The sequence below is a fragment of the Pituophis catenifer genome, unplaced genomic scaffold (genome assembly GCF_029215685.1).
Source record: "Pituophis catenifer annectens isolate HBS135680 unplaced genomic scaffold, rPitCat1.0.hap2 SCAF_1, whole genome shotgun sequence".
In the NCBI taxonomy this organism is placed as follows: domain Eukaryota; kingdom Metazoa; phylum Chordata; class Lepidosauria; order Squamata; family Colubridae; genus Pituophis; species Pituophis catenifer.
This window is the reverse complement of record NW_027256881.1, coordinates 161,047,480-161,060,844: the sequence shown is the minus strand read 5'-3', so window position 1 is coordinate 161,060,844 and position 13,365 is coordinate 161,047,480. Positions and strand designations below refer to the sequence as shown.

Below are 13,365 nucleotides of genomic sequence, written 5' to 3'. Positions count from 1 at the left end.
TTATAAAGACATTATTCTGTTTTTGACAAATACAGCATGTGGACTATGCCACAGTTATAAACAAAATTTGAAGAATTATAGACTGAGATACATCCTTGTCTCCTTTTGACAAAAGATATTCAGATTAACTCATGAAACAGTGCATTTTATTGTTATTATTATTTTATTTTCCACTTCTGTTTTCAAGGGAACAGGGCCAGTAAGCGTGAATCCATAGGCCAACTGTCAGAAATTGTTTGGGATAGCTGATGAAAGCAGATGAGATGGACATTTGTTTGTCAAGAATTCCAAGGATTTATAAAACACTACCTGGATCGTGAATAACTGCAGATATGACCAGAAGGGGAGAAAAAGAAAAAGCTTTTAATTATAATTGTCAGCAAGAAGCAGAACGATAAATTACATGATCTTTGGACTTGAGAAATAAACTGATAAAAGTTTTTCTGCCCAGTAAGCGGAGCTTTCATGTAAAAATAGAAGTTCAATCATGCAACTGAACCCAGGGAGCTACAGGATTACCTTAATCTATATTTTATCTTACAATGAAGCCCAAATAGAGCTCAGGTTTTTTCTGCATGCGTCCACATAAAACAACTACCGGTAAGTTTAAATGTGTGTGGTCATCACATGGCCAGCATACCTTATATAGTTCCTGTATGCATCTCACTTGATCATGGCCACTATGACATTTCATCCACGCTGCCTGTTGTTTGTTGTTGATTTAACAGTCAGACTGGCAAGTTATCCTGACTAAGTTTCTTCTCCTCTCACCCTAGCATTTCCTTTGCTCTTTGATTTTGCATTGAGGATTCCACACATTGTGCTGAGCACTGTTTGAGCTTATCTTTAGCAAGAACACTGTTCTTTGTGAGTTCCCTTCGCCCCTCCTATTAGTTATATCAAAAATGTATGCAATTCATCCTCCCCCTATACTGCCTCTTGCTCCGATTTGCTCCTTCTCATCTGATACCTATCAAAGTTATGCAACAGTCTGATCACATCAAACCTAAAAATGGCAACAGTGCTCTTATCTACTTTTTCTGCTTAAAACACCTGCCAAACCACCTTCATATCCTTTGTGTCCATGATTCTTCTGTCATTTTTTTCCCTTATCACTCTGATCCCACAGTCCCTTCTTTGATTTCTATCTGGGCTTCCTGTCTCCTCCTGAGTCCAATTCCGACATTCCATGGGGCTGGTCTCCTATTCCCTCGACTGTCCTGTCCTGATATGTGCCTGGCCTTGGTGTTGCTGCTACAGCTCTGCTACCACATGTAGTCCAAAAACCTGTTTCTTCTATCTGGCAAATGTGGCCTTAGCTATCTTCCCTAACTGGGCGAAGACCTTTAAAGTGAATCAATTATTGTCCAGCCTTAAAAAGCAAACCACACATATTAAAAAGCTGTGCGGCCTTTTCAAACAACATCTCAATAAATACTTAAATGAGTATGGGACAAATAGGCAAACCAATGACAATTCAAACTCAGGTGAAGCGACAGTGCTTTAAATATTTAAAATCTTCCTGTGTAGAGCTACAACTTTCAAAGACTTCAATAAAATAACAATAAGAACCTACCTTCAAAACTTGCAAAAATGATGAGATTGTCATTTTTAACAAATTTTTTCCGATACAATTCACTATATGGCAAGATGTAATGCCATCCCCATCCAGGGCCTATATGAGTGTTATAGAAAGGATCAAAAGTTCCAGTAATGTCGGCCTTATCCCAAAAAAATTTGCCATCTGTCAAGAAAATAAACAAATAATCATAAAAAACTGAAGTGGATCAATATTTTATATATACAACCACCAACATTTTTAGTAGGCTATATAAGATTCAAATAATCAGACAACATTCCCATCCAACCTTTTTTATAGAAAAAGTACCTATTTGGAATATAAGATAATTTTGCCTCAGTGGTGGTGGTGGGGGGTGTGAATGTTGTCCTCCCTACATTATTTTATAAAATCTGTGTTAATAAGCTATATCATTCTACAGGCGAATTCCTGAAAAAAAACTAATTACCATAACTTTCATTATAATTAGCTTCACACGTTACAGAGTATGGCTACTTCTGAAAAATAGAGACTTGGCTTAGACACATCTTGTTTATGACTTGTTTCTGCATTCTATTTTGCCAGTGAATACAGATGCAGCTAGATGCATGTTTATTTTCAGAGACATGCTGTAATTTAAAATGCTACTAATAAGCTTTAAAGAGTCATGTTCTGAGTGCACCTGCTGTCCCAATTGGAGGAGCTGGGGGAATTATCCAAGTAGCCTTGACTTCTGTAATACTATTTGTAAACACATTTCCAAGTGCCTAACATTTTGTTTTCTTTTTAGGTTCAAACTACAAATACTTTTATACCTGATTTTTTTCACTTTATTATCACCTGAATTTGTCATAGATTCTAGGAATTGTCTCAAATTTACCACTAATCAAAGAATTTGTAGAATTTCCAGATTGGATTTCACTCAGTAAATTAGAAATGGAGGAAAGGGTATAAAATACAATAGTTAATTCAATTCTGCACAAAATTAGACCTGCTTCTTGATGCTAACCTAACCTTCCAAAACTAAAAGTTCTATTCTATTGATGCTACACTATCTTCAACAATTCTATGATTTTTAACCTATACAATTTGATTTTAATCTATCCAGTCATAGGGATCAGATTTTTAGCAGCTGTACAATTATGCTTCTAAGCAAGAGAGAAAGCAGTCAGTTGTCCACAACCCAAACAACTGTTAGACTTACTGTAACGCTGGTTGGGATCTGTAATAAAAGTTCGGCTTGCTGACATCCTTTGGGTGATGTCAGGATCTTGCTCCATTATGGTGAATGTCACTTGCCTGTTCCCAGCTGGCCACTCTAATGCTCCATCATTCTGGCCACTACATAAAGAAAAAAAGATTCCTAGATAATCTCCATTTGAGTTGTATGGACCACGGGGATAGAGACCGAGCACAAAGCAGTAGCCTTCAGAGTTATAAAAGATAGGGCTTGACACATAATCTCCTTTTGAGGAACTCTTTAAAATGGAAGTGAAGTTTCTTATCTGCCAAACGCTGGTAGGACATTGCGTTTCAGTCAGAGTGATATCATCAATGTGAATTCCTCCTTTGGAATTCTGTGGGTCTCCTTTAAGGCCATGAAAAGCATAGCGGAATTTGGTCCGGCTGTTGAAAGGAATGTTTGCAAAGTTCCACTGTTTCTCTCCATCACCTGAAAGGGGAGAGGGGGGGAGATCTAATATTTGATTCATTTACACATTCAACCCATTTTATGCTACTTTCCCCGCGATTATCTCAAAGCGATATTTAGCAGACATTAAGTGAGGAAGATATGACGATGAAATTACTATAACTTAAAAGAGCTAAAGAAACAATTGTGCATTTTAAAAAGTTGGAAGGTCCTCTGCCATAGGAGAAGGCAAAGATATCTGATGCTCCCTTTAGAAGATAAAGTGTAGTCCTGGATGTGTCATTGTAACTAAATCTTCAAAGTTTATTTGAGAACTTACGATGGATGCTTTTCATTTTCATTGACTTCCTAACGTTTCCAGTACCATCATCAGTTTTAAGCCATATAATCAGCTCATCTTTTGGACTGCCATCAAATTTGTAATAAAATTGTAGACACTTTTCATTTCTTCTTGGATAAAGAATACGGGACTCCAAAATGGCTGTTTCACCTGAAAGGCCTTTGGTGGTATCAAAGCTCATAACATAGTCTTTCTCTGTAAAGTAAATGAAGGTGATTTAATGTCCTGTGGACCATGATTCATTTCAGACAATTGTGCAGGATTTCACTGGGTTTAAACTGAGGCACTCGTGAAAATGTGCTACTGTAATCTTATAATAATAGTAATATTAGCATTCATAACTTTGGTTTCCTAGCCCTGTCTACTTCAAGGGGCTGGCATCATTTTTGCAGGTCTGAATATGCTTCCCTCTCCTTCCCTTCTTCCTGTTATCTTTCTGAAACCCGGGAAGGGTCAATTCTGAGACACTTTCTCAAATTACTTTTGCACCCCAGATTTCTTTTGTTTGGCCATTCCCTTGGTTGTGGGTCTCCCTCCTGATCCTCAAGGTTTTTCCTTCTGCCCACAACATATAATTTTTTTTAATGCCCCTATATTTGCAAGAGGAACATAATAATAATAATAATAATAATAATAATAATAATAATACATATATATATATGTATACTGGTATATATATCATGCTTTGCGTGATATATATACCAGTATATCACGCTTTGCTTGCACAGACACGAAGCCGAAGGCACCAGCCTGAAGATAACGAATGGGACCTCGTCGAAACGTCGCCAAGATACTCTCAATCTTACATGGGAAAAGACCCAAATACGCCATGACTTGCATACATACATACATACATACATACATACATACATACATATATATATATATATATATATATATATATATATATATATGAATATATATAAAGAATTTCATTTCTGATTACTTTGTCACATATTAACACTTTGGATATAATTAACATTTCTAATTTTGTCTTTTTCTTTCATATGCTATATCCTTCCTATTGGTTTTCATTACTAAATGATTTCCAGTTGTACAGCCACTTTCTCATCCATTTAAATTACACATTAGTATGTTACCTAAGCAGTTGTTATTGTTATCCCGACTTGTAGTCAAGGTATGTTTCCAGTCCGCGTTGTCTCTTTCATTTTGCACCATGCCACAGATATTGATGGACTCAAATGTACATTGGTCAAGCAGAGTAAGACTGGAAGCTGCAGGAAACAATCCCCACATTTCAGATTAAAGTAATCTAAAGACAAAGAAGACAGGTCTCTGTGCTGCTTAACAAACCTCTTCCCAAATTAGCGTTGTGCTCCTTCAGAGAATTAAAACATCATCAAAACTACCTTGTTAAGACAACCTAGGACAGTTTGAGAACCATTCCCAGCTCCATATGAGTGAGCATTAGTGTAGCATGATGTGCTATAAGCGTTCTGAACAAATAATCGAGTCAATTTTACACAATCTTTTATAGACTAAGGGATGTAGTGAAGTAGATGATCAGAGGGCACTAAAGGCAATTAATGAGGACTAATAGTTTGATCCCTTCTGCTTCAGGATCATAGGCAGCCTTAGGCCACAGGTTGTGTATTCATTGATTATGTAAGTTTGGTGGTTGTTGAATGAAACAATGTGGATGTTACTTCTTTGGTTAATTTAATATCATTGCACTGGTCCTTTTCAAAGGTGATAGATTGGATAGGAGAATTCATGCGTAGAAGCTACTGAAAGATTCCTTGGGAAAAAAACATGTTGTATGATGTTGTATATTCTTGGGGGATGTCATGCAAGGCTTAAGAAGTTGCAATGGGTGTGTCTGCATTCTGATGAACCCCCCAAATACCTTTGTGCTTTCAATTCTGTAGTTTTCATAATTAATATAATATAAGGTGATAGACTTAGTTGTTAAGGAATATTTAAGATTTAAGTCACAAAGGTGCTGAGGTGAAGAAGCTTCTTGGATGAAAATTGAAACGTCTTCAAAGAAAAACCAGAAAGACCAGTTGCCTCTTGAAAAAGCACCTTTGGGACAACCATGACCTGGATGACTGAGAATCTCCATAGACATTTTAACATGTAAGGTCACCACTACTATAGCATAAAAATTGAGTAAAATAGAATAAACTTACCACAATGGTACATGCGGTTAAGCCTTTCTAGATCTATCTTGCTCATATCCTGGCTTTGCCCAATGATATTGTTGAATTCTGGAATTTTTGTCGTAATTGAAGGGACAGAACTGTTCCTATTGAACGAATAAGGTCCATAATGCAAGACAGATTCATAATCATATGGAGTGTTTAAATCAGAAATGAAACTGTCATCATATTTGTCAAAGTTATATGCCTGACCTAGAAAAGAAAATACCAAAGCTTTTAGGCAAGTTTGAAAATTAATGCTTTAATATGTTATTAAACGATTAGACAAGACAATCAATTATAACAGATCAAACTTGTACAGCTTGGTCCCTAATACATTACTTAATACATTATTTACTTTGTAATACATTTTCTGTCCCTTCCACTTACCATCAATGATTTGATTCCACCAAATCTTAACATAGTCGTCTCGATCAGTGCGTGACTGTTCATGATAAAATCCAAGGGCATGCAAGAGTTCATGCTCCACAGTTTCTTTATATTCACAGCGTGATCCAATAGAAACCACCTGGCCATTCTGAAGATCTCCCACGTAAGACCAGCATCTGTTATACCATGATATGTGCATTCATTCAAAACATCTGATTTAATATGACAACTAATATAAATACATAACCGTTTAGGCTAGAGGAGCCAAATGATAGTGGAATGAGAGCTTCCCATCTACCACATAGCATACCATCTTACTTGTCTAAGCAACCCATTCAAAAAAAATATACTTTATATCACCCAAAAGCAAATGTTGGATGATACTATTCTTATACTTCTTAATAGACAAAAGATCATTTTATTTATTTTATTTTATTTTGAATTTGTATACCGCCCTTCTCCCTGAGGACTCAGGGCGGTGAACAGCCAAGTAAAAACATCAAGTACAAATATTAAAATACAGTTAAAATATACATATATAAATTTGGCCCCATTAATTAAAAACAATAAACAAAACACTTAAAAACACTTAAAAAAAATTAGGCCAGCCCGGCTTGCTGGAAAAGGAAGGTTTTAAGGGCACGGCGGAAGGCACCGAGGTCTTGGATTCTCCTTATCTCTGGAGGCAATTGATTCCAGAGGGTAGGTGCCCCCACAGAGAAGGCCCTCCCCCTGGGGGTCACCAGCCTGCACTGTTTGGCTGATGGCACCCCGAGGAGGCCCTCTCTGTGGGAGCGCACGGGTCGATGGGAGATTGTCGGTGGCAGCAGGCGGTCTCGAAGATAGCTAGGCCCTATGCCATGGAGCGCTTTAAAGGTGATAACCAACACCTTGAAGCGCACCCGGAAGACCACTGGGAGCCAGTGCAGCTCGCGCAGGAGCGGTGTTACATGGGAGCGCCAGGCTGCTCCCGTCACTACCCGCGCTGCTGCATTCTGGACCAGTTGGAGCCTCCGGGTGCTCCTCAAGGGGAGCCCCATGTAGAGAGCGTTGCAGTAGTCAAGGCGAGAGGTGACGAGGGCATGAGTGACTGTGCACAGGGAATCCCGATCAAGAAAGGGCCGCAACTGGCGGATCAGGCGAACCTGACAAAAGGTCCCCCTGGTTACAGCTGTCAGATGTTCCTCCAAGGACAGCTGCCTATCCAGGAGGACTCCCAGATTGCGAGCCCTCTCTGTGGGGGCCAACGACTCGCCCCCAATAGTCAGTGATGGAGTCAACTGACTATATCGGGATGCCGGGAGCCACAGCCACTCAGTCTTGGAAGGGTTGAGCCTGAGCCTGTTCCTCCCCATCCAGATCCGCACAGCCTCCAGGCACTGGGACATCACTTCAAGGGCATCGTTGGGGTGGCCTGGGGTGGAGATGTACAGCTGGGTGTCATCAGCGTACTGGTGGTATCTCACCCCAAAGCCACGGATGATCTCGCCCAGCGGCTTCACATAAATGTTGAACAGGAGGGGCGAGAGGACCGACCCCTGAGGCACTCCACATATAAGAGGCCTTGAGGTCGACCTCTGCCTACCTGCCAACACGAACTGCGACCGGTCGGAGAGAAAGGAGGAGAACCACCGTAATACGGTGCCCCCCATCCCCAACTCTTCCAGCCGGTGCAGCATGATACCATGGTCGATGGTATCAAAAGCCGCTGAGAGGTCTAACAGGACCAGAACAGAGGAACAACCCCTGTCCCGAGCCCTCCAGAGATCATCAACCAACGCGACCAATGCCGTTTCCGTGCTGTGTCCAGGCCTGAAACCCGACTGGAACGGATCTAGATAGGATGTTTCCTCCAAGAATTGTGGAAACTGTCGCGCGACCACACTCTCAACAACCTTCGCCAGGAAGCGAAGGTTGGAGACAGGACGATAGTTGGCCAATATTGCCGGATCCAGGGACGGCTTCTTGAGGAGAGGCCTCACCACCGCTTCTTTCAAAGCGGCGGGGAAGTGACCCTCACTCAACGAAGCGTTGATAACACCCTGGAGCCAGCCTCGTGTAACCTCCCGGGAGGCCAGTACCAACCAGGAGGGACACGGGTCCAGTAAACATGTGGCCGCACTAAGTCTCCCCAGAATCCTGTCCACATCATCCGGAGTCACAGCATCAAACTCCTCCCAGGTAACATTCTCAAGACTATTCCTCGTCACCTTGCCCTGATCTACCCAGTCAGAGTCCAAATCCCCCCGGATCTGAGCGATTTTGTCATACAGGTATTGTCCGAAATCCTCCGCCCTGCCTTCCAAGGGATCCTCCCGTGCTCCCGGATGGAGCAGGGAGCGGGTTACCCTGAACAGGGCGGCCGGACGATTCCCTGATGACGCAATAGAGGCGGAAAAGTAGTTAAACTTTGCCGTCTTTATCGCCACTAGGTAGGTCTTAATATGCGACCTTACCAGTGTTCGGTCAGATTCAGCGAGACTGGCCCTCCAACCACTCTCTAGGCGTCTTTTCCGGCGTTTCATCTCCCTCAGCTCCTCGGTGAACCAAGGAGCCGTGAGGGATCGACACCGGGTCAGAGGCCGCAAAGGCACGACTCGATCCAAGGCCCCACCAGCCGCCCGATCCCAGGCAGCTACCAGGTCCTCGGCCGAGTCGTGTGCCAGATCTTCAGGAATTGGCCCAAGCTCCGTCTGGAACCTATCAGGATCCATCAGGCGCCTGGGGCGGATCCATCTAATTGGGTCCGCCTCCCTGCGGCGGGGTGTAGCGGTTCGAAGGTCCAGACGAAGGAGTGAGTGATCTGACCATGACAAGGGTTTCATGTCTATATCCCGTATAATAAGACCACTCAACCACTGGCCAGAGACAAAAATCAGGTCCAGCGTGTGTCCCCCCCTGTGAGTGGGGCCATGAACTAACTGGGTCAGGTCCATGGCCGTCATGGAAGCCATGAACTCCCGAGCCATCTCTGACGTTTCACCAACGGACGGCAGATTGAAATCACCCATGACCATAAGCCTGGGTGTATCAACTGCCACCGTGGCTATCACGTCGAGTAGCTCGGGCAGGGCCGTTGCCACGCGGCAGGGAGCCAGGTACGTAAGCAGCAAGCCCATCTGAACCCCATGACCCCATCTCACAAAGAGGGACTCACACCCGGCAATCTGTGGCACAGTGGTCTCCCTCGGACCCAGACCTTCGTTAATAATAACCGCCACCCCCCCCGCCCCTCCCCTGGGCCCTCGGCTGATGGAATGCTCTGAAGCCTGGTGGACACATCTCAACCAGAGGGACCCCTCCTTCGGGCCCAACCAGGTCTCCGTAATACCCGCCAGGTCCGCTCCCCCCTCTTGAATAAGATCGTAAATGAGGGGGCCCTTATTTACCACAGACCTGGCGTTGCACAGCATCAGCCGGAGGCCCAGGTCCTGAGTATCTGAGCCACCTAGTATCCGAGGGGAGCCTTGAGGACCGGGGCGTGCAATCGCTCTCAAGTAGCGAGTGCGCACCCCCGGCACAAGATAAGGTCCTCTGCTCCCGCCATATCTGCCCCTCCCATCCACCGTGCTGATGACATCCCCAATCCCTCGTCCTGCGCCCTCCAGACCGTTACCCTGTGCCAGGCTGGGCCCTGACCTAGGTGGATTACCCCCCCCCATCCCCTTTGGTCGCCCTCCCAGTTCCCCTTAAAAGATTATTAAAAACCCTAATTAAAAAACCCCTCAATCCCCGCTTTAAAACATGCCACCTCTCGGGGCTCCAAAGCCCGTCCTTAAGGTAGGCCTTCGATAGAGTGGAAGGCCATCGCCGCGAGAGGGGGGCATCTCGCAGCGCAAGCAAATCTGCCGAGGTATAAGCCATACAAGTATGATGAGATGGAAAAGGGGAACCTTGGATGTCAGCGAAATTTAAAGATAGTCATTGAGGTGAGAGATGGCAAAAGAGGCTGGCCAGGATCATAGGGCTATTCAGATCTTAATAAACAGGCCTTATATCAAACGTTCATGAGTTTTGCAAAAATGCACAAAGGTACAGATGAATGTACAGAAACTGTACAGAGGGGAAACTGTAGGCATGTACAGAAAATCTGTCTATATTCTTTCAGAAAGGAGGGGGGGTGGATGGAGAAATAGTCTAGTTTGTGCTTTATACTAGGTTTCAGTAAAGAACGAGGGAAGGAATACAGCATCATTTTGTGCACTTAAACTATGGGCAATAATTATTTAAATGCTACAGCTTTCTATTATAACATTAGCTTGTCTGTTTGAATAAATTTACCCATCCAGCTTTTCGAACTGGAGGTAGGACTTCTCTCCTTCATAGGGTTTAAAGTCAATACAAGACTTGAGTCGAAACATCTCAAATGCTTGAATTATGACACCCTTGGTATTCAGGTCTGAAAGAAAAGAAAGCATATTTTATATTCTTATCCAGACTGTAGACAAATGAGAGATTCAAAATTTGCTCTTAAATAAAATATGTAAGATATTTTTACATGGCTTTGGCGATACCATAGCTACCCACAAAAACATTATATACTTTGACAACAATATAAGAAGTAATAAAGTAGACAAAAAAGCGAATGCTACTAGAAGGATTCTCCCAGTAGTCATTCGTTTTTTCTACCCATCACAGCTTTAACCAATGATTTGAAGCAGGGATAAAGAAAATGACTTCCAAAGCTACTTTCTTGAGTACTTATTATTGGAGCAGTATGTTACTTAGTCCTTGAATAACAGTATTTGGTTCTCAACAGTAGCACCCTTTGATATTTGAGTTCTTCTTCAGCAGTAATCAACATTAAATGTTCAATACACACACACACATTACATGATATAAATATATATATATTTAAGAGGTATGTTAGATTTTGAGATGGAACAAGTGAAGATGACCAATGACTTCGCACTAACATTAACATTCCTATCAGGCATCCTGACTGTTTTGGGTTATCACTTTACATGTTTGGGGTTGATTTAACACTCCACTGTGATTCATGACTTACAGCAGGAGGGGGGAAAATGAAACCTATGGAAATCTCTTTAAATCAGAAGTAATACTTTTTAAAAATGACTCCCTAAATAACTGTGTTTCATTACCAGAACCCTCATTCTGACTCAGTGCTCCTTCCTCTCTATCAGGGCTTGACTAGAAACATCCTGGAAGAAAGCAAACCGCTTCTGTATTGCTACCAAGAAGGTTACATAGAGGTAGCTAATGGGTCAGACTCAATGAGATTTTGTCTTTATCTACTAGAAGCCTCAAAAGCTGGCTGGAAACGTTGAAACTGAAAACCAAGAGGAAGTAAGCACTCAATTAAGGGAACTCTGAAGGAACATTTTAAGGGAGTGGCAAAGGAAAGAGAGAAGATGATCCGCTCAATCTGCCCTTTATTGGAATTTACTGCTTAATCCATTCTATCAATCAAATTAATGGTCAATCTAGTGTTCTAGAGCAGAAAATGTCTTGTTACCTATACTGGAGCCAAATTTGTATGGAATTGGAAGTTTCCATCTATAGGACTCGTCCCTCAGTGCATTCCTTTCAGGCTGTTAAAAAAAATTAAACTATGTTTTTTAAAAAGTTCATTTTGTAACCTCTTTATAAAGAAGTAATTAACCTTACATACCGGCATGATAATGTCACCTTCAAAGAACTTCTTTCCTGTTGCTAAAAGTAGAATGAACAATAGTTAAGGGCAAAGCATTATTTAAAGAATCATTAGATATTTTGTGTCCCCTAATTTTAGATGCATAAACAACAACAACAAAACCAACCAGCATTTGATAGAATTTTTTTCGGTTTACTATTTAACATGTCCATATCTAGGCTGGGAATCAGATTGGATTTTTGCTGCATTGCTATACACTTTAGCCTGAACATTTTTTTACTGGACATAACAGAGTGAATAGACATAGATTGGATGTCATTAGTCATATACTGATGTAGGTTCTTTATCGTAAACAATCTCTCAGACCATTCTCTGATGTAGTGTGTATGAAGTAAAATAATTGTGATAATGAGGAAGATATGATCAGTGGAGAAGGGAGACAAGAAATAAAGGAAGCAAGTCATTTTTTTTTTGTTTCTCCAGAATTGTCCTCAGAGAACAAATCAGGTCTTCGTTTATATGACATCCCTTCATAAACTTGAAGAATGCAGTCATAGGTCCTTCAAAGTTTTCTTCTCCAAACTAAACATTCCAATTTCCTTATTCTCTTATGATGCTTCTAATTTTCTGTTTTGGCAGTGACAGAACTCATTCGGATTCAGTACTGTAGTACTCAAAACTTCACATCAAACAAGATAGTCCTTCCAGACCTCACCATCAAGAATGGCTGAAGCCAATATGCTATCTTGATTGGTTCTTTGTTTTGATGTTCTGTATGTAGCCCTACTCTTTTCTATTGATATCAGTGGATCCCAAGCAAGTATCCCTCCCCCTCCCCCAATTTATATACATAAATATACAGTACAATAGTTCTCTCCAATGGATTTGCTTACCTGCATTGATTTCAGGAATGCCTGGCCTAGGTTTTCCTTCATCTAAGGAGTGCCCTTCTAGATAAATAAATACATACATTAGTATTCAATACGTACTTCTTTACAGATAATTATTTCAGATTGTATGCTTCCCACCTTAGAAAAAGATACTTATTTCTTTTTGAGTTTGTTTTTATTTACCTTCATGCTTTGCTGTCCTCCTGATCTGCAATGGCAATTGGATATTTTTAGAAACTCAAGCAAGGAAAATAAAACAGTATCATATCAAATCCAGAAGTATCTAGGAAAGTATCATACCGTAAAGGTGGAAGAGACAATCAGCAGTGCAGCCAGGCACAGGAGCCGAGGTGAAGACATTTTGGAGTGGCTTGGAATGATTGAGGGCATGGTATAAATAATGTGTAAACATTCTGGACTTTGTATTCTGTGTCAGAGAAATTTATTATGAATTAGGCAATCACAGGCTAATATTTAAGCCATCTTATTATTTCCTAATTACACCCTAAGGATCAATAAACTCATTTTTTTCTTTATATAGTTTTCCCTTCTTTCTCTAGAGAATCAGAAATAATGATATTGACTTTATAGCTTATTTATATGTTTAAAGAACTGTTCATAAATTCCATGAATAAAATATTCATCTATATGGAACCATGTAAGTACTGGTATTAATAAATAAGATAATGGTCTGGCCATTCTCTCATTTATTAATAAATAATACATACTATTTTATGTATTATTTATATATTATGTATTT

At 41.1% G+C, this 13,365-nt stretch overlaps 1 protein-coding gene across 1 annotated transcript; it reads right to left on the bottom strand.

The window, feature by feature from the left end:
- Positions 1-279: 279 nt before the first annotated feature.
- Positions 280-12,995, bottom strand: MEP1A (meprin A subunit alpha). Its single transcript, XM_070956702.1, has 13 exons — positions 12,906-12,995; positions 12,789-12,813; positions 12,609-12,665; positions 11,734-11,774; positions 11,578-11,653; positions 10,383-10,500; positions 6,102-6,277; positions 5,703-5,924; positions 4,650-4,784; positions 3,529-3,744; positions 2,763-3,230; positions 1,577-1,744; positions 280-324 (listed from the first exon to the last, which is right to left on the bottom strand). The coding sequence occupies exons 1-13, from the start codon at positions 12,993-12,995 to the stop codon at positions 296-298; spliced, it is 1,821 nt and encodes a 606-aa protein (XP_070812803.1). The 3' UTR covers positions 280-295.
- Positions 12,996-13,365: the final 370 nt, after the last annotated feature.

What these genes read in the sequence shown, in the direction of transcription:
- MEP1A (XM_070956702.1), bottom strand. Translation starts at nt 12,995, where the DNA reads ATGCCCTCAATCATTCCAAGCCACTCCAAAATGTCTTCACCTCGGCTC. An exon ending in GTGGAATCAAATCATTGATG is followed by an intron (nt 5,925 to 6,101) that starts GTAAGTGGAAGG and finishes TTTCTTTTCTAG; the next exon opens with GTCAGGCATATAACTTTGAC. An exon ending in GAAAATGAAAAGCATCCATC is followed by an intron (nt 3,231 to 3,528) that starts GTAAGTTCTCAA and finishes CTCCCCTTTCAG; the next exon opens with GTGATGGAGAGAAACAGTGG.